This window comes from Callorhinchus milii, unplaced genomic scaffold, assembly GCF_018977255.1.
Source record: "Callorhinchus milii isolate IMCB2004 unplaced genomic scaffold, IMCB_Cmil_1.0 Scaffold206, whole genome shotgun sequence".
Classification (NCBI taxonomy): domain Eukaryota; kingdom Metazoa; phylum Chordata; class Chondrichthyes; order Chimaeriformes; family Callorhinchidae; genus Callorhinchus; species Callorhinchus milii.
Window position 1 is genome coordinate 6,739 of NW_024704947.1, and position 24,489 is coordinate 31,227.

A 24,489-nucleotide genomic window follows, 5' to 3' on the forward strand; every position below is an offset into this window, starting at 1 on the left:
AGACAGTGCGGGGGGTGGAGGAGAAGCCATTCGTCGAGACGAAATGAAGACGGTGAGAAAGGTACGACCTGAACCATTCAAGGACAGTGCCTTGAAGGTTGAGGTGGGAGGACAAGCGGTGGAGTAGGATAGCGTGGTCGACCGTATCGACTGTACAATATCCAGCGCCTTGGGTTGTCCTCCCGACTTTGAAAGCGCAGCACAAATCTAATCTTGTTGTTGTTGTTGCTTGGTCAAAGATAATCTCCTTTACTCTCCGTCAATGAGCTCTCTGTGGCAAGGAATTCTGTTGCTTACTGCAATTCACGGACACATAGCAACACAAAAGCAACTCAACACAGATTCAAAGTAACACAGAAACAGAGTAACACAGTAACATAGTAAAATGCCTTGATCCTTTGACTAAATAAACATCTCAGCTCAACCCAGACTCCACAAACACGTGGACCCCTGCAGCTCAGTGGTTAGAGAACTCGCCTTGCAAGCGAGACAAATAGATTCTATTCCATGCACGGCAAAACCTTGGGCAAGTTTCCTTTACACACATGCATTTATATTAATCCCTCCAAATCAAAACAATAGTATTAATAAATTGGTCATTTTCAAACCACGACTGTTTGTGGGTCGCTGATGTGTACAATTGGCTGCCACGTTTCGCACACAAATATTCTGTCAATTCGATTTACTGTCTAGTCTATACTGAGACGTATAGAAGACGTGAGATGCGCTATGCCAAATGCAAGTATTATTACTATTTTAATAATAATTATTATTGTTATTATCTCTGCACCTCAGTCTCGACAATGTGAATGGATCCAGCCATAATGCACAGAATTTTGAGGGTTGGGGGGAAAGATTCGCACTGGCCTTTGGGCGATTGTTGACCAGTCCCGCAGCAGAGAAACTCCCTCCTGTTTCCCCAAAGTTAAAGAATTGTTTTAAAATCTGCATTGAGCTGAGCTAAGAAACCAATGTGATTTCCTGATTGGTGTGTGTGCTGCCCAGCTCTGTGAGATGGCAGAGACACGGTTTCCTATGTTCCTTCATTTGAATGTCATTGCCTATATTTTGCATGTTTAGAAAAATATTTTCTACTTCCTTGTTAAGGAGCTGCTGTGTTTTGGTTTCTAATATATATGTGTTTGGTGCAAAGATAATATCCTTCATGGTCTGTCAGTGAGGCCTCGGTGGCACACAGCAACATCGTGATACGTAGTAACACAGAAACAGAGTAACAGCTATTTCAACTTGTGGGAGAAACCAAAACCAGGAGTCATCAATATAAAACAGCATAAATAGATTAAGTAGGGAAGTTAGAAGAAATTTCTTTACACAGAGAGTAGTGAGAATGTGGAAAACGCTACCACAGCGAGCTGTTGAGGCAAATAGCATATATGTATTTACGCGGCTGAAACCCTGGTTCACGCCTTTGTCAACTCAAGGCTCGACTATGGGAACTCTCTCCTCGCGGCCTTCCCGGCCCTCCCTCCACACTGCAGGTCATTCAGAACTCTGCAGCACGTGTACTGTCCCGCACCAGACACCGCGACCACATCACTCCCACCCTCGCTCCCCTCCACCGGCTCCCCATCCCCCAGAGGATTGATTTCAAGATCCTCATCCTCACCTACAAGGCCATTCACGGCCTCGCTCCCTCCTACCTTTCCAACCTACTATCCCCCTACTTACCTGCCCGTACCCTCCGTTCCTCCGGCTCCGGTCTGCTCCACATTCCCCGCCCCAATCGCCCTACCATCGGTGGTCGGGCCTTCAGCCTCTCAGCCCCGAGGCTCTGGAACTCTATCCCCAGTGCCTTCGCCGATCCTCCCTCTCCTCCTTCAAGGCCGGTCTTAAAACCTTTCTCTTTGACCGAGCCTTCAGCTCCCCTCTCGACTCTCTTCCCCCTCCTCGATCCCTCCCTTCCCTCCCCTCACCCTGACCATTTCCCCCTCCTCGCTCCCTCCCTTCCCTCCCCCTGACCATTTCCCCCCTGCTCGGGTCATGACCCAACTGTGCAGCGCCTTGAGACGTCCTCTTGACGTGAAAGGCGCTTTATGAATGGAATCTTGTTGTTGTTGTTGTACTTAAGTGGAAGCTCGATATGTTCACGAGGGAGAAAGGAAACAGAGCAGCAGAGACACACAGAAACAGATAAACCTTGAAACAGAGAAACACAGAAGCAGAGAAACTCAGAAACACAGAAGCAGAGAAATACAAAAGTAGAGAAATACAGAAAGAGAGCAACGTAGCAACATAGAGACACAGCAACATGGAAAGATCCCTTGACTTAACAAACATCTCTCCACCTCAATCTGGACAATGTGAATGTGTGCAGCCATAATCCACTGCCTTTTGGGCGAGGGAAGGAAATAGAGCGAAAGACATTCCCACAGGCCTTTGGGTGAGAAACTGGCGCTGATTTCAATCCTAAATGGCCTGGCTCTTATTTCAGATATTGCCCCTAGTTCTGGATTCCCCGCCACCACAACCCACCAGAGGAAATCGTTTCCCTGCCGTTACTCTCTTGAATCACTTTATTACTTGAAAGATGGGACCTGGCTAAGGTGCTATACAGTTGGAGCATCATTTCCTCTCCTTTATATTGCAGCTCCTGGAGATAAAGGCCCGTATCCTATCAGGCTCTTCAATAACGTTGAGTGGTTGTGAGGCTGTTTTGTGATTGTGGACGTGGACTCTCAAATCCCTTTGCTTCTCCACAATTCTTAGTTTCTCACAATTTAGAAAATATTTTCGTTTGTTATTTTGGATCCACATTGGATAACCTCACACTTGCCTGCTTTAAATTTCATCTGCCACACTTTTGCCCATCCACGTAATTTATCTAACTTCCCTTGTTATTTCCTGCTGCAATCTGCACAATATGTGTTGCTCCCAACTTTGCGTCACCTGCAAATTTTGACATAACACTCTCCATTACTTCTTCTACGACATTTATATACACACTAGCGACCTGTAGCTCAATGTTCAGAGAGATCTGGATTCCCAGCAGGGCAAAATCTTGGCCAATTTTACTTACTCCACCCGTCCGATAATAATCCCTCAAGAAAAAGAACAAAACAATTTGGTCACTCAATCCACGCTGCTGTGCGCAATTGTCTGCCGCGTTTCGCCCACAACTATACAATCAATTCACATTACAATATATCCTGTTAAGCGCTTTGAGACGTCTGAAATATGTGAAAATGCTGCATCAAATGCAAGGATTATTATAATTTGTGTTGTATGGTGAATAGCTGAGGCCCCCACTACAAACCCTTGGGGACGTTTGTCACATCCCGCCAATCAGAGAACTTTTCTTACTACTCTCTGCTTCCTGCCTCCAAATCTGTTCCCAAGCCATGTCGCTAACTTACCTTTGCTTCCATGCTGCTTAACCTCATTTGCCGAAGATTAACAAATAACTCTGGAAGTCCATGTAGACGACGTCCATATACATTCTCTTGTCTACCATGTTAGTGAGCTTCTTAAAAAATGTAATCTGATTCGTCAGACATGACCTACTTTCACTAAATCCTGGCTGACTCTCTTTGATTAGCCCATACGTGACTAATTGCATTGTCACTTAATCCCCGATGAGAGATTTCAGTCACTTCATTACAACTGAATTGAGGCTGACAGCTCTGTAGTTATCTGGTTTGCCTCCCACCCTCCCTCCCTCCTTCTGTCCTCATTTCCTCTACCGCACTCCTTCATTCACTCCCTCCATTCCTTCTTAAATAATGGAGTCACATTTGCATTTCTCCAATCCAAATGGAGCTTTGGAAAATGATGACGTACGGAACTGCAATTCCTTCTCCAACTTGTGTTAGTACCCTGGGGTGGAATCTATCAGGACCTGGAGATTTGTCTATATTTAGTCCCATTATTTTCTGCATTATCTTATTTATTCATATTAAATCCATTGAGCAAATCTCTTTGGGTTATTTTTATATTGCACTGAAGCCTGGTATTCTGTCCTCTTCCCCGTCTGTGAAAATGGAAACAAATTATTCATTCAACATAGTGTTACCTGCAGCAGCCTTTAATTGGCCCGCATTCCCATTGACTGCTCTCTTTCTCTAAATATATTGATAAAAAGGATTACTGTTACCCTTTTTATCTCTTGCAGGTTATTTTTCATATTCCCTTTTATTACTTTCTTTATATCTTTGCTGTTATTTAGAAGTCCCGCAGGCCGTTGGGTTTACAATTTTTCTTGTATTCGTGTAAGCCTTTTCTTTTAGTTTGTTGCTGTCTCTCACCTCATTTGTCCAACGTGGTTGCTGCACTTCACCAGCAGACCTTTTGTGGTTAGAGGATGGACTGGTTTGATAGGGTACCAATTTCTTCTTTGAATATTTCCCATTATGGGTCTGTCGGTTTACCCATTAACAGTTCAGGGCAGTTTACTGTAATTCATTTATTTATCATCACTTTGAAGTTTGCCTCGCTTCGATTTAAAATCCCGGATTGCGACACTCCTTCACCCTCACAAATCTTATATCAAATTCAATCATATTATGGTCACTCTTTGCAAAATGTTCCCATATATTCAGGTTAGAAGGAGCCGTTCGCATCTGGAGGACGTCCTAAGGCGCTGAGCAGTCAGTGATTTGGAGCCGAACTGGAGAGGGTGGATGGCGAGGAGGCAGGGGGTAGGAGGGTGATCGAAGGCTCGGTCGAAGACTAGCGTCTTGAGACGTGCCTTCAAGGAGGCCGGGGTGTAGGAGGAGAGGCAGAGGGAATATGGGATGGAGTTCCATAGGATGGGGGCAGAGAGGCTGAAGGCCTTACCGCCGATGGTTGGTTGGGGGGAGGGAACAAAAACAAAGGCTCTCAGATTCGTTCCAGGAAACAATTGCTGATGATTTGCTTTGGAGGAAACAAACTGCTGGAGTTCATGTAAATATAGCTGGAGTGCTGTGGTTTCAGAGTTACTGTCGTTGCCGGGTATCTCAGCCTCCACAGGAGCAGCCACACTGGCACCAGGAAAAAGGAGCGACAGGACGTCTTGAGGGTGAGTGTTGAAGTGATGCCCACAAAATATAAAGTCAACTCACTTTGCAGTTTCTGATATTGTCCTGATATTCCTCTGCGTGAAAATAAATATTTTATGTCTTGTCTCCCTCATTCTGATTGTGATAAATTTGAAATTGCTCAATTTCCAAGTTGTTGTTGTTGATGATGCTTCTGGTTTGGAATTTACTGGTCAGTGGAACTAGTCAGATGTCCCTGGTGTTGGATTGAGAGAGACAGACAAGTCTGTGAGTTCAAGCCTACATCGGAGGCTTTGAGCTCCCAGCCTTGGCTGCCACTCCAATGATGTTCTAGGGTGGGGGCGGCATTGTTAGTGTTCCTGTCCTTCAGATGCGGAGTTAGACTGAGCTGCTGTCTGTCTGTTCAAGTGGACACTGAACATCCTGCAGTACAATTTGGAAAGAGAAGTTCGACCAATGTCCTGACCAACAATTCTCCAAATAAATTAATAACTCACCTCATGGCTGTGTGTGGGGGAAATTTGATTGTATCCAACGACCTGGGACGATCTACCGACGTGAAAGGCATTTTACACACACAATGTGCTGTTGGTGTTGATGTGTGCAAATAGGTGTTGGGTTTGCTTGAAATCACTGCACTTGATAGCAAAAACTGAAAATAGTTCTGAGACACTTTATACCTGGAATTACACCTCCATTTCAAGGCAAACCTCATTGCCCACTTTCTGTCATCGCTCTTTCGTTCACTGTCACTCTCTTTCTCTCCGTCTCTCATATACATGCTCTATGTGACTCTCTCATTCTCAATCTCTCACACTGTCTCACGCTTTCCTTCTCTGTCACTCACACTCTCTCTTGCTCACCCTCTGTCTCCCCGTCTGTCACACTCTCTCTCACATTCACACTCTTTCTCCATCTCTGTTGCTCCCTGTCTATCACACTTTCTCATCTTCTCTGTCTCTCTCGCCCTCACACAATCTTACACTCACATGCTCCCACTCTGTCTCTCCCTCTCTCTCTCTGTCTTTCTCACTCTCACACGCTTTCCATCTTCCTCTCTCCCTCACTCTTCGTCTCTCCCTTTGTCTCTCTCCCTCTCTCTTTGAGACTCCTCACACTCGCTTTATCTCCCTATCTTTACCTCGCCCACTTAATCTCCCTCTCTCCATCCGAGCCGCTTCCCCTCTCTCGCTCTCCCTGTCTCTCACTCGCTCACACACTCACTCATTCTCTCTCTCTCTCTCTCTCTCTCTCTGTCCCTGCCTCATCCACTCAGTCGGTCTCTCCCTCTGTCCCTCTGTGTCTCCCTCACCCTCTCAGTCGCTCGCTCTCTCTGTCTTTCCCTCACCTTCTCAGTCTCCCTCTCTCTTTCTTGTGGAGTCCTGTAGCTCAGTGGTTAGAGCACTCGCTTTGCAAGTGAGAGACCTCAGTTCAATTCCAGGCAGGGCGAAACATTGGGCAAGTTTTTTTTTACTCCAATCGCCTAATACTAATCCCTCCAAAACAAAAAAAACAAAAATAAATTGGTCATTTTCAATTTACGACTGTTTGTGGGACATCACTGTGCGCAATTGGCTGCCGCGTTCGCCCACAAAGTCAATTCACTTTACAGTATATTCCGTGAGGCGCTTTGGAACGTCAAGAAGACGTGAAAAGCGCTACATCAAATGCGAGGTTTGTTATTATCATTATTTCGCTCCCTCACCCTCTCAGTCTCTCTCTCCCTCTCTCTCTCTCTCCCCCTACTCCACCCCGCCCACCCTCTAAATCTCTCTCTCTGTATCTCTCTCTCTCTCCCTCTCTCTCTCTAAATGTCCCTCACTCACACTCTCAGCCTCTGTGCCCAGTGACATTGCCGCTTGTGTTACAAATGCTTTTGTTGGTCTCTTACCCAGAGGTCACAATGAAGGTCCTGTTTCTTCTGCTGTTGCTGCTACGTCCAGGTCAGTCAATTCCCTTATCACTGTCATTCCATATATACACCCACACAGCACATCTATCCCACACACAGCACATATGTTTTCACCCCCACACACAGCACATCTGTCTCCATTCCCACACAAAGCACATCTGTCCTCAGTTCCAATCCTGAACTTGCTATCACTCACAGTCACTCATTTACACACAATCGCTCACAAACACAGTCACTCACATACACAGTCACTCACACACAAAGTCAGTCACACACAGACAGACACTCTTACACACACAGTCACTCACACTCACTCTCACACAAACAGTCACTTACATACACGCAGTCAGTCACTGACACAGTTACTCAATCTCAAAGTCACTCACTCTCCCTCACTCACAGTCACACGATCCCTCACAAAGACAGTATATCACAGACACACACTCACTCACAGAGACACTCACACAGTGACTCATTCACTCAAACAGTCACTCACACATTCACAATTTCTCACACGATCACTCACGCACAGTCACTCACAGTCACTTACTCATACAGTCACTCGCACAGGGTCACTAACTCACACAGACACTCAGTCACCCTCATCACACATTCACTCCTCACACAGTGATTTAATACACAGTCGCTCTCTCATAGTCACCAACACAGTCATTCACACAGTCATTCACACTCACTCACAAACTCACTCACTCACACAATCACTCACAATCACTCACAGTCACTCACTCACACAGACATTCACAGTGACTCACTTACAGAGTCATTCACTTACTCACAAAGTCACTCACATAGTCATTCACTCACATAGTCATTCACTCACAGTCACCCATTCATTCACACAGTCACTAACTCACAGAGTAACACACTGACACAGTCACTCATTCAGAGAGTCACTCACAGTCACTCACTCACCATCACTCACAGTCACACTGTTACTCACTCAGTCACTCACTCGCTGAGACAGTCACTCACACTGTCATTCACTCACAGTCACTCACTTACTTCACAGTCACTCACACAGCCACTAATTCACACATTCACTCACTCACACATTCACTCAATCGCACAGTCAGTCACAGCCACACACTCGCCCTCACTCACAATCACACTGTCAATCACACACACAGTCACTCACAGTCACTCCTCAGTCACTCACTCGTTCACAACGTCACTCCCACAGTTAGTCACTCACTCAAACAGTCACTCACGTACGCAGTGTGTCACTCATACAGTCACTTACTCACACAATCACTCACACGCTCACAATCACTCACACGGTCATTCATTCGCAGTCACTCACTCAGTGTTACTCACTCACAGAGTCACTCACTCACCCTCACTCGCACTTTCACTCCACACACAATCATTCAACACACAGTCACTCACTCACATTCACAAACAGAGTCATTCACACAGTCACTGACTCACTCACACAGTCACTTTGTCACACAGTCACTGGCTCACTCGCACAGTCACTCACATAGTCATTCACTCACACAAGCACTCGCTCACACAGAGTGGAGGCGAGTGCGGGGGGTGGAATGCTGGGGTTGAGTGTGGGGGAAGGGAGAGTGGTGGGAGGGAGAGTGGCGGGTGGGGAGCATGGGGGGAGTGTGGGGGATTGTCGTGCGGAAGTGGGGGAATGCGTGGGGAGAGTGCGGTTTGTGGGGGGAGTGCTGGGGTGAGTTTCGGGTGAGGGAATGTGTGCGGAGTGTGTGGGGCGGGGAGTGAGGAACAGGGGAGTGTGGGAGTGTGCGGGGAGAGTGAGGGGTGGGGCAGCTGAACACCAATTGTCACTTCTGATCCCCACTTTCCTATCATTTGCTCCAAGAAACACAACGACTGATGCCGCAGTCACTACCTGCTCGTAACAGCTATTTGTTGGAGATTATTGAGTCCGGATCGGACTGTGCAATAATTGTTCTAACGACTGATTTTATCTTCTCTTTCCAGCTCCTCCCAGAGAACAGTCAATTGCACAGACACTCACAGTCATTCACTCGCACAATCAAAACACAGTCACTCACACAGTCACTCCCTCACAGTCACTCACACAGTCACTCAAACAGACATCCACAGTCACTCAATCACTCACACAATCACTCACTCGCCCAGTCTCTCAGAGTAACTCGCGCACACAATCACTTGCACATTCATTCACAGTCACTCACACACAGTCACTCGCGCACACAGTCACTCAATCATTCATAGTCGCTCACTCATACAGTCTCTCACTAACTGACAGTCACTCATTCACACTGTCACTCACTCACACGCTCATTCACTCGCACAGTCACTCAAACGGTGACTCATAGTCACTCATTCACACTGTCACTCACACAGTGATACACTCACAGTCACATGCACAATCACTCTCAGAGTCACTCTGATAGTCACTCAGACTCACAGACTCACACATTCACTCACACAATCACTGACACTCACAGAGTCATTCACATACACACACTCACAATCACTCCCACAGTCGCTCATTCACAGTCACTTGGGCAGTCACTGAATCACACAGTCACTCTCTCACAATATTGCTCACAGCTACTCACTAAATCACGAGCAGAATCACTCATAGGGGGACTCACAGTCACTCACTCACAAAGTCATACCCACATTCACTCACTCAGAGTCACACACACAGTCACTCTAATAGTCACTCAGAGTCACTCACTCACACAGGCATTCACTCATCCAGTCACTCACACACATACAGTCACTCACAAAGCAATACTCTCATATTCACTCACTCAATCACACAGTGATTCACGTAAACAATTACTCACAAACACAGTAATTCAAACACAGATACTCGCTCACACAATCACTTACACACAGTCACTCACAATGCAGTCACTCACACACCGTCAATCACATACACACAGTCACGGACACACAATCACTCACACACACAGTTTCTCTCACACACACAGTCACTTACATACACACACACTCACAGTCATTCACACACAGTCATTCACATACAGTCACTCACACACATAGTCACACACTCACACAGTCACTCACACGCAGTCACTCACACATATATAGTGACTCGTGCACACACAGTCACTCACCAACATAGTCACACACTCACACATTTATTTTCACACTCACGCAGTCACACACACAGCCATTCACATCCACTCACTCACAATCACCCGCACAGTCACTAACTCACAGTCACTCGGGCAGTTACTCACTCATACAGTTACTCACAAACACAACCACTCAAAAGCAGTCACTCACTCACACTGTCACTCAGAGTTACTCAGTCAATCACTCGCACAGTCACTCACAGAGGGACTCATAATCACTCACTCACAGATTCATTCACTCACACTGTCACTCACAGACACACAGCTATTCTCTCACATTCACTCACTCCATCACACAATGATTCACGTAACGAATTACTCACAAACACAGTCATTCAAACACAGTGACTCAGTCACACAATCACTCACCCAATGGCACTCATACATGTAGTCATTCACACACAGAGTCAATCACACATACACTGTCAATTACACACAATCACGCACACACACAGTCATTTATACACACACACAGTCACACACACTCACACAGTCACACACAATCACACAGTCACTCATATACATAGTCACTCACTCACACATTCACTCATTCACACACAGTCATTCACATTCACTTACAGTCACTTACACAACAATTCACTCACATTCACTCACTCAATCACACAGTGAGTCAGTCAAACAATTAGTCACACGCACAGTCACTAAAACACAGTCAGTCGCAAACAGTCACTCACACACACACATGTCACCCACACACACAGTCACTCACGTACAATCACTCACACAATCACTCATACACAGTCACTCACACAAGCAGTCATTCATACAGTCACTCACTCTTAGAGTCACTCACTCACACAGACACTCACAGTCACACAACGTTACTCATAATGATTCACTCACACAGTCAGCCCCTCACAAAGTCATTCATAGTCTTACAAAGTTATTCACAATGATTCACTCACAGTCAGTCACTCGCACAGTTAATCATTCACACAGTTACTCATAGTTACACAAAGTTAATCATAATGATTCACTCACACAGTCAGTCATTCACACAGTTAGTCACTCACACAGTTACTAACAGTCACACAAGCAATCATTCACACACACAGTCACTTACAAACACACAGTCACTCACTCACTCACGCAGTCAATGATTCACACAGTCATTCACTGTCACTCACTGATACAGTTATTCACTTGGCCAATTTTTCACAGTCATTCACATGCACAGGGTGGAGGAGACTGAGGAGGCGGTTGGTGTGCGGGGCGCGATGTGCACGGGTTAGAAAGTACGGGGCGCGGGGGTGGGAGTTTGGGCAGAGGGAGTGTGTGTGGTTGATNGGGGGGGGGGGCAGCTTGTGACCAATTGTCACTTCTGATACTCACCTTCCTGTCATTTGCTCCAACAAACCCAACGACTGATGTTTTCGCTACTTCCCAACTGCACTGACCATGCAATCCCTGGACAGAGTATCACAGGATCAACACACGATTAGTCACTCACACAATTACTCAAACAGTCATTCACTCACAGCGACTCTCACACGGTCACATACACACAGCACTAACAGTCACTCAGTCACTGCACAGTCACTCAGTCACCCTCACTCACACAGTCACTCATACACAGTCCCTCACACTTTCACTCACTCTCACAATCACTCACTCACAAAGTACCTCACGGTCACACAAACTCTTACTCATAACGACTTACTTATACAGTCACTGACTCACACAGTCAATCATTTACATATTCAAACATGGAGTCATTCCTAGTCACTCACTTATACAGTCACTTACTCACCTACTGGCTCACTGACTCACACAGTTATTCACATACACAGGGTGGAGGGGAGTGAGGGGAGGATTGGAAGAGCGCTGGTGGGGGTTTGAGCGGAGGGAATGTGTGTGGTTGATGGGAGGCAGCTGGTGACCAATTGTCACTTCTGATCCTCACCTTCCTGTCATTTGCTCCCACAAACACAAAGACTGATGTTTTCTCCTCTTCCCAGCTCTGCAGACCATCCAATCAGCGGACAGAGAGTATCACAGGATCGACACGAACAGAAACTGGGCTGAAGCCCGTGATCACTGCCGCAGTCACTACACGGATCTCGTCAGTATCCGGAGCCCAGAGGAGAAGAGACTCATTGATCCCCTGTTTAATGGAGGTCAATTCGTTTGGATCGGGCTGTACAATAATGACCAGAGTGAGGCGGGTTGGAAATGGTCAAATGGAGACAACTTCAACTATACACACTGGTACTCAGGAGTGGAGCCGAATGAGTACACGTACGTATCAGTCTGTGTCCGTGTGATCAACAATGGAGATGCTGGTGGTGTATGGCATGACACTATATGCGGATATACAGGCCCTTTCGCCTGTTACAGAGGTAATGAGTGTATGGCTGACATGACAGGGTGAGATGTGATCTCAGCAACGTCTCCCTGCTGTGGGCTCGGTGGCGGTGGATGTGAGTGTGGGGCGGGTTTACTGCAGGGCCTTAGGGCCCCCGGAGCTCTGAAGGGCCACAGCTATAATGGGCAGCTTTCGCCCCTGTCTATGCGGAGAGTGAGTTACGGAGCTGAAGGATTAACCCAAACCTCCATCACCGCCCCCACCTGCTGTCACTCACTGGGTTGTTCCAGTCACTCACGCAATCAGTACAGTCACTCACACAGACCCGTAGTTCAAGGCACAGTCACTCACTCACACAATCACTCAACGTGAGTCACTCATATAATTACTCACTCACACTCACTCCCAATCTATGGGCAACATTGTTCAGCGAGTGGGGTCAGATTAATGGGATGTGTTCTCACCTATGTGAGGACATGTGCCTTGTGGTGGAGTATGCGGGGGAAGCATGGTGGTGGAGGGTATGAACGGCAGATTCAGGGGGAAGCGCGCGTGTGTGTCGGTGGGAGTCTGAGGGAGTTTGTAAGGTGGGAGCGTGGGTGGAGAGTGTGTGTTGCGGATGTCGGGTGTGAGTGGGGCGGTTGGGTACACTGTGAGAGGGGAGATTGGTAGGGCAGAATTGTTGGGCGGAGCGTGGAGGAGTGTCGGGGTGATGTGTCAGGGAGAAGTGTGGGAGGAGGGAGCGTGGGGTGGGGAGCGTGAGGGGATTCGTGTGAGAGTGTAGCGTGGGGGAATTGTGGTGGGGGCGTTTCGAGAGTTTGGTGGGGCGTATGGAGGGGTAAGTGTGGGGCAGAGGGTGGAGCATTATTGATATCACAACCTGTCAGACACCTCAGATGCTGGTGCTCATTAGTCAGGTTAGTGTCCCTGGGCTGCCCGTTAGGGGCTGTTTTCCTGACAGGGAAATTCACAAATCGGGGCCTCCTGCTCGACTCTTGGGCTTTGCTCATTCAGTTCTGCAACTGGCCTCATGGCCTCGTAGGTAAATGGCGGCCGAGCTGGTGTCTGGTCTGGTTTACACAGCGACACCCCAATTTAACAGACTTCATTGTGGGGACCTATAGGATAGTGTGGGGACCTATAGGTTAATGAGGGGACCTGTAGGTTCGTATGGGAACCAGCAGGTTTGTTTGGGGGCCTGTAGTTTAGTGCAGAGACCTGTACGTTTGTATAGGGTTGTTTACGTTAGTGTGGAAACGTCTACGTTAGTATAGGGCTGTTTAGCTTAGTCTGGGGAGCTGTACGTTAGTATGAAGAACTGTAGGTTAGTGTGTGGAGCTGTAGATTAGTGTGGGAAGCTGTAGGTTACTGTGGGCAGCTGTAGGTTACTGTGGGGTGCTGTAGGTTAGCGTGGGGTGCTGTAGTTTAGTGTGGGAAGCTATAGCACAGTTGGGGTTGTTTGCGTTAGTGTGAGGACTTGTAGGTTAGTTTAAGGCCCTTTTGGTCATTCACATCCATTCACTCACAATCACTCCCACAGTCGCTCATTCACAGTCACTCGGGCAGTCACTGAATCACACAGTCACTCTCTCACAATGTCGCTCACATTTACTCACTAAAACACCAGCAGAGTCACTCACAGTGGGACTCACTGTCACTCACTCACAAAGTCATACCCACAATCACTCACTCACAGTCACACACACAGTCACTCTCATTGTCACTCAGAGTCACTCACTCACACAGGCATTCACTCATCCAGTCACTCGTACACATACAGTCACTCAGACAGCAATACTCTCACATTCACTCACTCAGTCACACAGTGATTCACGTAAAGAATTACTCACAAACACAGTAACTCAAACACAGTGACTCACTCACACAATCACTCACACACACTCACTCTCACATCCAGTAACTCACACTCACAGTCAATCACACACACAGTCACTGACACACAATCACTCACACACGCAGTTACTCATACACACACACAGTCACTTATACAAACACACTCAAACACAGTCACTCACACACAGTCACTCACACATAAATAGTCACTCACGCACACATTCACTCACACAAATATTCACAAACTCACACAGTCACTCACACACACAGTTACTTACGCACACAATCTCACAGACTCACACAGTCACTTACACATAGTGACTCATACACACACATTCACTCACAAACATAGTCACAGATTCACACATTCACTCACACACTCAGTCACACAACAGTCATTGACATTCACTCACTCACAATCACTCGCACAGACACTCACAGACACACAGCGATTCTCTCACATTCACTCACTCCATCACACAGCGATTCACGTAAACAATTACTCACAAACACAATAAGTCAAACACAGTGACTCACTCACACAATCACTTACACACAGTCACTCACAGTGCAATCATTCACACACCGTCAATCACACACACACAGTCACTGACACACAATCACTCACACACACAGTTACTGTCACACACACACACCGTCACTTATACACACACTCACACATAGTCCCACACAGTGACACACACACAGTCACTCACACACAGTCACTCACACATAAATAGTCTCTCACACACACAGTCACTCACACACATAGTCACACACTCTGACCAGACTGAGGCCGGCTGGAAATGGTCAAGTGGAGACAACGTCAATTATATACACTGGGGAGATATGGACCCGAATGATTACACATCCGGATCAGTCTGTGTCTGGGTGTACGTTGGTGGAGATGCAGCTCCTCTATGGTTAGATGCTCCATGCCATTACGAACGCCCCTTTATCTGTTACACAGGTAAAGAGTGTGTGGCTGAAATGACAGATTGAGTTGTGATCTCAGCAGCGTCTCCCTGCTGTGGGCTCGTTGGCTGTGAGTGTAGGGCTGGGTCACTGATATTCTGGGACAGTGTAAGAGAAGGAGTTTTACTCTGCCTCTAACCTGCGCTGTAACCAACATTGTTGTCCATTAGATGGGAATAACGTACAACAGAATATTCTGGAGGTTACGCTAGTGTATGGTTTATTGCTGGTAGCTACAGAGCGTGAATGTGGGGTAACAGATTAGAACTGTCTCCTGTACAGGGCCAGTAACTCCCCCGTGTTTATTTCCAGAGAGAAAGACACCAACAACAGCTCCGTCCACTGCAGCTACTGAAACCACCCCATACACATCCGGCAGAGACACCTTCACCCCATCACAGAGCCCAGCAACCGAGCCCACCTCCCGCTCAGAGCCAGGTCAGTGTCCATGGGCTGCCCGTTAGGCGCTGTGTTTCTGACGGTGGCTCCAAACAAAGCTCATCCGTGACTTCAAACCATCTCGTTCATTCCCAATTATGGTATTTCAGATCCACCTGCCCTTCCCCAGAGCACGGAGTCTCCTCCTCCACCTTCCAGCTTCCCTCCTCCCAACATACCAGGACCTACAGCGACTCCCGAGAACATATTTACCGGGACCTCCAGAGTGACAGGTAAGTAACTGTCTACCAGTGAGTTCTGCTGCTGATTGCCAACCGGTTTGTGGGTCAGATTGTAGCTCCAGGTGTGGAGCATTATTAACATCACAACCTGTCAGACAGCTCAGATGCTGGTGCTCATTCGTCAGGTCAGTGTCCCTCGGCTGCCCGTTTGGGGCTGTTTTCCTGACGGTGAAATTCATAAGTCGGTGCCTCCAGTTGGACTGTGGGGCGTTGCTCATTCAGTTCTAAAACTGACCTCGTGGCCTCATAGATAAATGGCAGCCGAGCAGGTGTCTGGTCTGGTTTACACAGCGACACCCCAATTTAACAAACTTCATTGTGTGGACCTGTAGGTTAGTGCGGGGACATGTAGGTTACTGTGGGAACCTGTGGGTTAGTGTGGGGACCCAAAGATTAGTCTGGGGACCAGCAGGTTAGTGTGGGGCCTGTAGGTTTGTGTTGGGAACTTCAGGTTAGCGTGGGGACCTGTAGGTTCGTATGGGGACCTGTAGGTTAGTTTGGGGACCTGTTGGATAGTTTGGAGGCCTGTACGTTTGTGTCGGGTTGTTTACGTTAGTGTGAAAACCTGTAAGTTAGAAAAGGGCTGTTTAGGTTAGTGTGGGGAGCTGTACATTTGTATGGAGACCTGTAGGTTACTGTAGGGAGCTGTAGGTTAGTGTGGGCTTTTATAGGTAAATTTGGTAACCTGTAGGTTTGTATGGAGACCTGTATGTTAGTATGGCGTTGTGTAAGATAATGTATTGACCTATTGGTTAGAGTGGGGAGCTGTAGGTCTGTGTGGGGAGCTGTAGATTATTGTGCGAAGCTATAGGACAATGTGGGGTTGTTTGCGTTAGTGTGAGGACTTGTAGGTTAGTTTGAGGCCCTGTAGGTCAATGTGGGGTCCTGCAAGTTAGTGTACGTTAGTATGAGAACTTGTAGCTCCGTGGTTAGAGCACTGGCGTTGCAAAGGCGAGCACCTGGTTTCGATTCCCAGCAGCTGATACGTTGGGCGAGTTTCATTATTCCACACGTTTCTGTTTACGGATCGGTTCGATCGGTGGTTTACTTTTCCCGGGATAATAATACTCTCCACAANTTTTTTAATTTTTTGAAATGTAATAATAATCCACGGCTGTTTGAGTGACGTCGCTCGGCACAATTGGCTGCTGCGTTTCGCGCACAAACTACACAGTCACTACACTTTACAGTATATCCTGTGAAGCGCTTTCACACATGACAAGGCGCTGTATCAAATGCAAGGATTATTATTATTAATACTGTTATGATTATAGGAGCATATCCCTATCTGATTGTGGACAACATAAAGAATCATGTAACCTGGTGCTTGGCTGCTGGACTCGAGGCTTGAAGTAATATGTGGAGTGTGAGCAGAGACGAACTGGGTAATGCTTCTCCTGTCTCCACAGAAAGGCAACCAACACCCTCTTCCCTTCCAGTGAGGACTTCGACCATCGAGTATCAAGATTTCTGTGACGCTAACCCTGGTCAGTGCACTTTGTGTCTCAGCAATTCTCAACTTGTCGACAGCTCTTTACATACTCTTCTTCTGTCACCTGGACTCTCCCCCCACCAACCCTCAAAACTCCCAACCCCCAAACCGCAGCACCTCACCCCCAACCCACAACTCACCCCAACCCCCAACACCCGACCCCAAATAACCCCAATATTCCAACCCCCCAACCACCAAAAGCACCCAACTCACTCCAAATCCCAAACCCACAAACCACAAAGCTCAACACCCCCAACCCTCAATTCCCCAACCCCTGAAACTCACGAACCCAACTCCCGACCCTAACCACCCCCTAAACCCGCCGAACCCGTCCCTACCACTAACCGCAACCCCAGACCTGCCAGACCCGCAACCCCGCCAACCCAACAAACAACTTCCCACAACCAAACACCGACCCTCGAACACGCCAACCACACCAAATCAACCCGCAACATCCCCAAAAGCCCGCATATCACCGTCCCACCACACCCCCCATCTCACCGCTCGCCTCATCCACTCCCTCACCAGCCCAACACCGCACCTCACTTCAACCCCAGCTCACTTCACCCGCAGCTCACATCACCCCCACCTCACCTACCACCCACCTCAACCGCCCACCTCCCATTTGAGTCTCTTCGACCTCACCCTCCAGAGGTACAACACTGGAGACAGGAGGAGACCATTCAGCGCAGGAAGCCTGTTCACCCAGTTTGTTAAATTGTGGCAGATCTTTTCATCCAATTCGCTGCCTTTTCTCCACAAACCCCTTTACTTCCCAAATGATTGTCCTACATTTGCGGTGTTGAGTTCAGATGATATCCCACCAATGGCGCTCGCATTCCTCTCTCTGACCAAGGCCAGTGCAACGGGAGCCATAAGGTTCTCGGGACTGAGCCATTGTGTTTGTTTGTGTGTGTGTGAGGGGAATCTTCTCAATCGTTTTCAAATCCCTTCATGTCCTCACACCTCCAAATCTCCCCAACCTGCTTCCCCTCCATTCCAATACCCACTGCCTCCGCTAGACTGGCTCTGCTCTTTGCCCCTCGTGCCCTCCCATCAATGGCCGAGCTTTCAGCCACTATGCCCCCAAACTTTGGAACACGCTTCCTCTTTTCCTCCCTCTTGTCCTCTCCTACCCCATTTCCAGGTCGTACCTGAAAACCTTCATACTTGACAGTGCCTACGGTCACCTCACCCCGGCTCAGCGTCGTGCTCTGTCACTATCAAACGCTCGGGGACGCTGCCGAGCATCAGGGGCGCTGTGTAAAGGCGAGTTGATGTTGTTGTTGTGATTCTCTGACGATGCCGTCAGTTTTGTCTCCGACTCCAGCTGTGGGTCAGCAATTGAAGAACCGTTGCCTAAAACTGAGATTAAGAAACCATTTGTTGTTTAGAATGGCATTTGGTGCCTTTAACGCTCCACATTACGTACAAGGGAAATCCTCCGACTCCTGAAGAAATTGAGCAACTGAAGGCGTCGGCTTGGGAGCAGGTAAGTCGTGGACCTGAATTGACGCTACACTGTATGAAACATGGGCCCCAGCCCTGACCACACAATGAGCTACAGCTCCCTGTAACCTTCCTCTTGTCGCTGTTTCCAGTCTCAGGTGGACGTCAAAGATACCAAGGGACAGTTGGAAGAGAGAACGGAGTTTCTCCCTGTGTCCTGGTCAGCAATTCTCCAAATAAAATTGCTCGCTCACTCCTTTTGAGAATTTGCTGTGTGCGAATTGGCTGCCGCGTTCAGCATTCAAAAAAATACACTTTACATTATTTCCCGTGAATCCGTTTGGGACGTCCAACCAGCACTAAAGACGCGATAGCAATCGTAAAGATTGTTATTGCTATCATGTTAAATGGGATTAACCCTTCACAATCCCACTAGCTTTCTGCAAATGACTGACATCTCTTTCTGTCCAACCTGCCCTCTGCGCTGCTCTGATCTCCATGTCAATTGTTTATTTTATTCAGTTACACGAGAGGCTGAAGAAAGCATTCCCCAAGTTGACTTTCGGGAGAGTGAAGCCCAAGGATCGTTCTGCTGGCAAGAATCCGTGAGGGATGAGGGGAACGGAATAAGGAAAAGCCGGCAATGCCTGGACACAGCTTGTGTCATGTTCTCTCAGCAGTTGCTGCCTTGCCCCTGGCTTTAGAGGGTTTTAGGAAGGCTTGTGTTTCTGCATCATGTTGTTTGAGCCAATGGTGATGGGTTAGCACTCTCGTGCTTAGCTTTAATCCAACGCTGTGACAAAGGGGTGTATTTTAACGCTTCTTTATTGTATTCCAATAGTTGTGATTTTACGCATTATTTTATTGTATGGCTAAGAAATGAGTAATGTTTCATTTTATTTACCGAGCGGAGATGGACCTTACTTCCTGTCCTGTGATTCCTATAATACATAGTTTAGAGATAAACGCTCCTTTGATGTGCAGTTTTGAGTAGATTGACTGGCAATAGCGGTAATGGCAATATATGGAGATTGAAGTATGTTTTTTGTTGTTTGAGCCGATGCAGATGGGTTAATAGCGCTCAGCTTTACCCCAACTTTGTGACAAAGGGGGTACATTTTACCGCTTGTATATTTTAATTCAATAGTTGTCGACAATCTGGGAATAAACATGGGAACCTTATACATTGTAAACCTTTGCATTTGTATCTCCTCATCTGAAACCCTTTCAATTCCCAATAAAGCTTCTTGAACACAAAGTGTGGAGGGAAGGTTGGGCACATATTTTGTAAGCTTTTGCTTGCGAAGAAGTTTCTGCTCATTTAATCCAGGCTGTAACAATGCTGGAGACGGGAATCTGCATTGATACTGACCTGGGAGTGTGGACGCACACTGCAGTGGGAGGTGTACTGTATCTATAACCCTGACATGGGAGTATGGATGCACAGAGAAGAGGGAGCTTTACTCTGTATGTATCTCTAAATTGGGAGTTTCGACGCACAGTATAGAGTTTTACTATATACAGAGTTTTACCGTATGTCTAGCCCTGACCTGACATTGTGGACACACAGTCTAGAGGGAGCTTTACTGATTTTCTAACCCTTCATTATTAGTGTGGACGGATGCACAGTGCAGAGGGAGGTTAACAGTGTCTCTAACCCTGATGTGGGAGTGTGGATGCACAGTTCAGAGGAGCTTTACTTTGTCTCTAGCCTTGGATTTGCAGTCTAGACGGACGCACAGTGAAGAGGGAGCTTTACTGTGTCTAGAGCCCTGACCTGGGAGTGTAGGCACACAGTGTAAAGTGAGCTTAACTGTGTCTCTCATCCTGAACTGGGAGTGTGGAAGGACGCACAGTGTAGAGGAACTTTACTGTGCCGCTAATCCTGACCTGTGACTGTGGACATATAGTGTAGCGGGAGCTTTACTGTGTTTCGTTCCTCCATGTGCCTCCATTTGCCAGCTGTCAGCAGGAACGTGGCTGTTTGCCTATTGGAGGAATGTTTTTCCGAGGGTAATAATCCCTTCAACATAAAATTAATAAATGGTTCACTTGAATCCGCGACTGTTTGGGGGGCGCTGCTTTGTATAATTGGCTGCTGCGTTTTTCGCACAAAATACACACAGTCACTACACTGTACCGCATGTTGTGTGAAGCGCTTTGAGACGTGTGGACAACATGTGATCAGGCGCCGTATCAAAGGCCAGGAATATTGTTATTGTTATTATTGTTATATTGGCCTGCTCCAATTTTCCAGAACCACCCGCCTCACCATTGGCGGGAGAGCCTCAGCCACTCTGCCCTCAACCTCTGGAATTCCATCACCCAATCACTCCGCCTCGCACCCTTCTTAGCCTTCTTCAAGTCCCATCTCAAGTACCTCCTTTTCGACCATGCCATCGGCCACCTCCCTTCCCCTCCCATCCCTTCTGCCTCCCTGACCCCAACTCAGGTCTGAAATGCTGTACTCTGTCCTGCGCCTTGGGACGCCCTCCCCAAATGAAAGCACAATACAAATGTAATTGTGTTGTTGTGTGTGCTGGTGTCTGTTTCTGTGTGTGTGTTTGCGTGGGTTTGTTTCCTTGTGTGTTTGATTTTGGGTATTTCTGTGCATGGTTCTCTGTGTATTTGTGCGTGTAACTTTGTGTTTGTTTGTGTGTGTTTCTGTGTGCGCGTGTATGTGTATTTATGCATTAGTGAGTTTCTGTGTGTGTGTTTATGTGTGTTTGTGTATGTGTCTGTGTGTATTTCTGTGTGTGTGTCTGTGCGTGTGTTTCTCTATTTCTGTTTATTGTGTGTGCTTGTGTGATCGTTTGTGTTTGTTTGTGTTTATACGTGTTACTTTGTGTATTTGTTTGTATATCTGTGTTGATTTTGTGTTTCTGCGGAGCGTATTTGTGTGCGTCTGTGTTTTTGTGTGTTTGATTGTTTATGTGTGTTTTTTGTGATTGCGTGTGCTTGTGTATGTTTCTGTATGTGGGTTTGCATGTGTGTGTTTGAAGTGTGTGTATTTGTGTGTGTTCCTGTGTTTACTTGTGTGTTTTTCTTTGTGCGTTTCTGTGTTTGTGGTTCTATGTATGTGTTTGCATGCGTTTGTTTGTGTTTGTGAGTAATATGTGTTTGTGAGTTGATGTTTGTGTGTTTCTGTGTGTATGTGTCTGTGTGTATTTCTGCGTGTGTCTCTCTGTGTGTTTGTGTGATTTTGCATGTTTGTGTTTTTGTTTGTGTGTTTGTCCCTGTGTCTGTTTTTGGGTTTCTGTGTGTGTTTATTGATGTGTGTGTCGGTTTGTTTGTATGTATGATTGTGTATGTGTGTCTTTGTGTTTGCTTGTGACACTGACTGAGGCAGTACTGTCCACACAGTCTGTTTAATGTGGAATATATTCTGGAGACTTTAATGATTGTTTATTAAAGATGTTAATCCTGATTATTATCACAAAAACTATCACACACCGGGGTCTCTTTCTTTCTCTTTCTCAGTCTCACGCTTCTCTCTCTCTCTCTCTCCCTCTCTCACTCTCTCTTTCTCTCCCTCTCTCTCTCAGTCTCTCTCTCTCTATCTCTGGCTCCGTCTCTCGTTCTCAGTCTCTCTCTTCGAATTTCTCTCAGTCTTTATTTCTCTCTCTTTCTCTCCCAGTCTCTCGGGCTTTCTCTCAGTGTCTCCCACAAAACACATGTTTTTATATATTTCCTCCGACAGTCTCTCTCTTTCTCTCTCTCTTTCAAACTCTCTCAGTCGCCCCCTCTCTCACTCTCTGTCTCTCCCTGAGGCGCTCTCTCTCTCTCTCTTACACACGCACTCACCCAGTTTCTCTCTCGCAGTCGCTCTCTCTCAGTCTCTCAGCCTTTCTCACTGTCTCTCTGTGTGTCTTTGCCACGTACGATACAGTCACTACATTTCATAATACATTTTCCCATACAGTTTCAGCCTGTATTTCACTCCCACTCGGTCTCCTTCTGCCACGCTGTCCATCTCTCGCAGTTTCTCTCTCTTTATCTCTCCCACAAAACACACCGTCACCACACGTTATGCTCTGTCACTATCACTCTCAGGCTCTCTTACTCTGAGTCTCTCTCACTTAGTCTATCTCTCAGTCTTTCTTTCACACACACATACACATAGAGACACACAGACACAGGCAGACACACTCACGGCAACAGACAGACACACAAAGAAACACATAGAAACACACTCATACACACGTACAGTGATACACACAGAAACACACACAGAGACATACACATACAGATATAAACAGACACACATACAAATAGATATAGACACACACAATCACAGGCACACACAGACACATACAAGCCAACACACACACAGATAAACAGATACACATACACATTGACACAGACGCTCACAGGCACAAACAGTCATACACAAGCAAATACACACACAAGCACATAATGACACAGATACACACGCACACAGATACACAAAAACACAGACCTCCAATGACACACACAAACACACACAGATACACAAAGACACACACATACACACACACACACAGGCACACATACACACACAAAGGCACACATACACATAGATATACACACAGACACACACATAGACACCCACATTCACATACACACACACATACAGGCACACACCCACAAAGACCGATACGCACAGACCCACACACAGCAAATGTCAGTGAAATCTCTTAAAACGAAATGGAAACTGAGCAACTCTCTGCAGCACAAAATCAGCTTCAAACTCAACAAATAAAGGCACATATTTTACTGTAAACCCATTGAAACATCGGCTTAACCAAAAAAAATTTTTGAAGTCACTCACTTTTTACAGATCTCTGCGTGTGCGTATCTGTCTGTATCTCTCAGTGAATCTATGTCTGTGGCTCTGTCTGTCTCTGTGTCTTTCTCAGTATCACTGTATCTGTGTGTCTGTTTGTCTGTCTGTGTCACTAAGTCTCCAATCCTCAGGGTTCAAGTGCATCAGTGCAAAATATCCGCAATTCTGCATTAATATTAAGCAAATAAACCGCTTTTTGCATTAACTTTGTATTGTAATTATAAGTCCCTCTCTGGATGACACACGGGTAATCGGTTTGCAAAGTCCTCACATTCCCAGGGTTTAAATAGTAGCAGTTTATTAAACCACAATGTATAAAGACATGAAACGGGTTATAACATTTAAGTGCATAGTGTAAAACATTGCGGAATCTGCATTAATATCAAGTATATCAAAACGTTTTTGCATTAACTTTGCATTTTGATTTTAACCCCAAACCCAGGAAAAATATTGCAATTTTACAATCCCCGGATCCCGAAGTTCTAAGTGCATCAGTGCAAAATATTCTTAATTCTGCATTTATATTAACCGAATGCACATAGATACACAGAAACCCGCACACAGACAGACAAACACACAGACACAAAGACATACACACCCAGACACACACACACACACAGTTACATACACACACAAATATACAGACAATAACGCAGCCACACACAGACACACAGATACACTCGCAGAGACTCACGTGGATACACAGATACACAGACACATACACAGACCCACACACCGAGACATAGAAACACACACACAGATACACAGATATAGAAACACACACATAGACACACAGAGACACATACACATCCGCACAGAGACACACATACACACACAAACACACATAGACA

At 46.6% G+C, this 24,489-nt stretch overlaps 1 protein-coding gene across 1 annotated transcript; it reads left to right on the forward strand.

Moving 5' to 3' along the window:
- The first annotated feature begins 12,192 nt into the window (after positions 1–12,192).
- Positions 12,193–20,071, forward strand: LOC103171740 (extensin-like). Its single transcript, XM_042345993.1, has 6 exons — positions 12,193–12,296; positions 15,505–15,630; positions 15,741–15,863; positions 17,282–17,359; positions 18,759–18,856; positions 19,336–20,071. The coding sequence occupies exons 1-6, from the start codon at positions 12,206–12,208 to the stop codon at positions 19,420–19,422; spliced, it is 603 nt and encodes a 200-aa protein (XP_042201927.1). The 5' UTR covers positions 12,193–12,205; the 3' UTR covers positions 19,423–20,071.
- Positions 20,072–24,489: the final 4,418 nt, after the last annotated feature.

What these genes read in the sequence shown, in the direction of transcription:
- LOC103171740 (XM_042345993.1), top strand. Translation starts at nt 12,206, where the DNA reads ATGACCAGAGTGAGGCGGGTTGGAAATGGTCAAATGGAGACAACTTCA. An exon ending in GTGGAGCCGAATGAGTACAC is followed by an intron (nt 12,297 to 15,504) that starts GTACGTATCAGT and finishes GTTTATTTCCAG; the next exon opens with AGAGAAAGACACCAACAACA. An exon ending in CACCTCCCGCTCAGAGCCAG is followed by an intron (nt 15,631 to 15,740) that starts GTCAGTGTCCAT and finishes ATGGTATTTCAG; the next exon opens with ATCCACCTGCCCTTCCCCAG.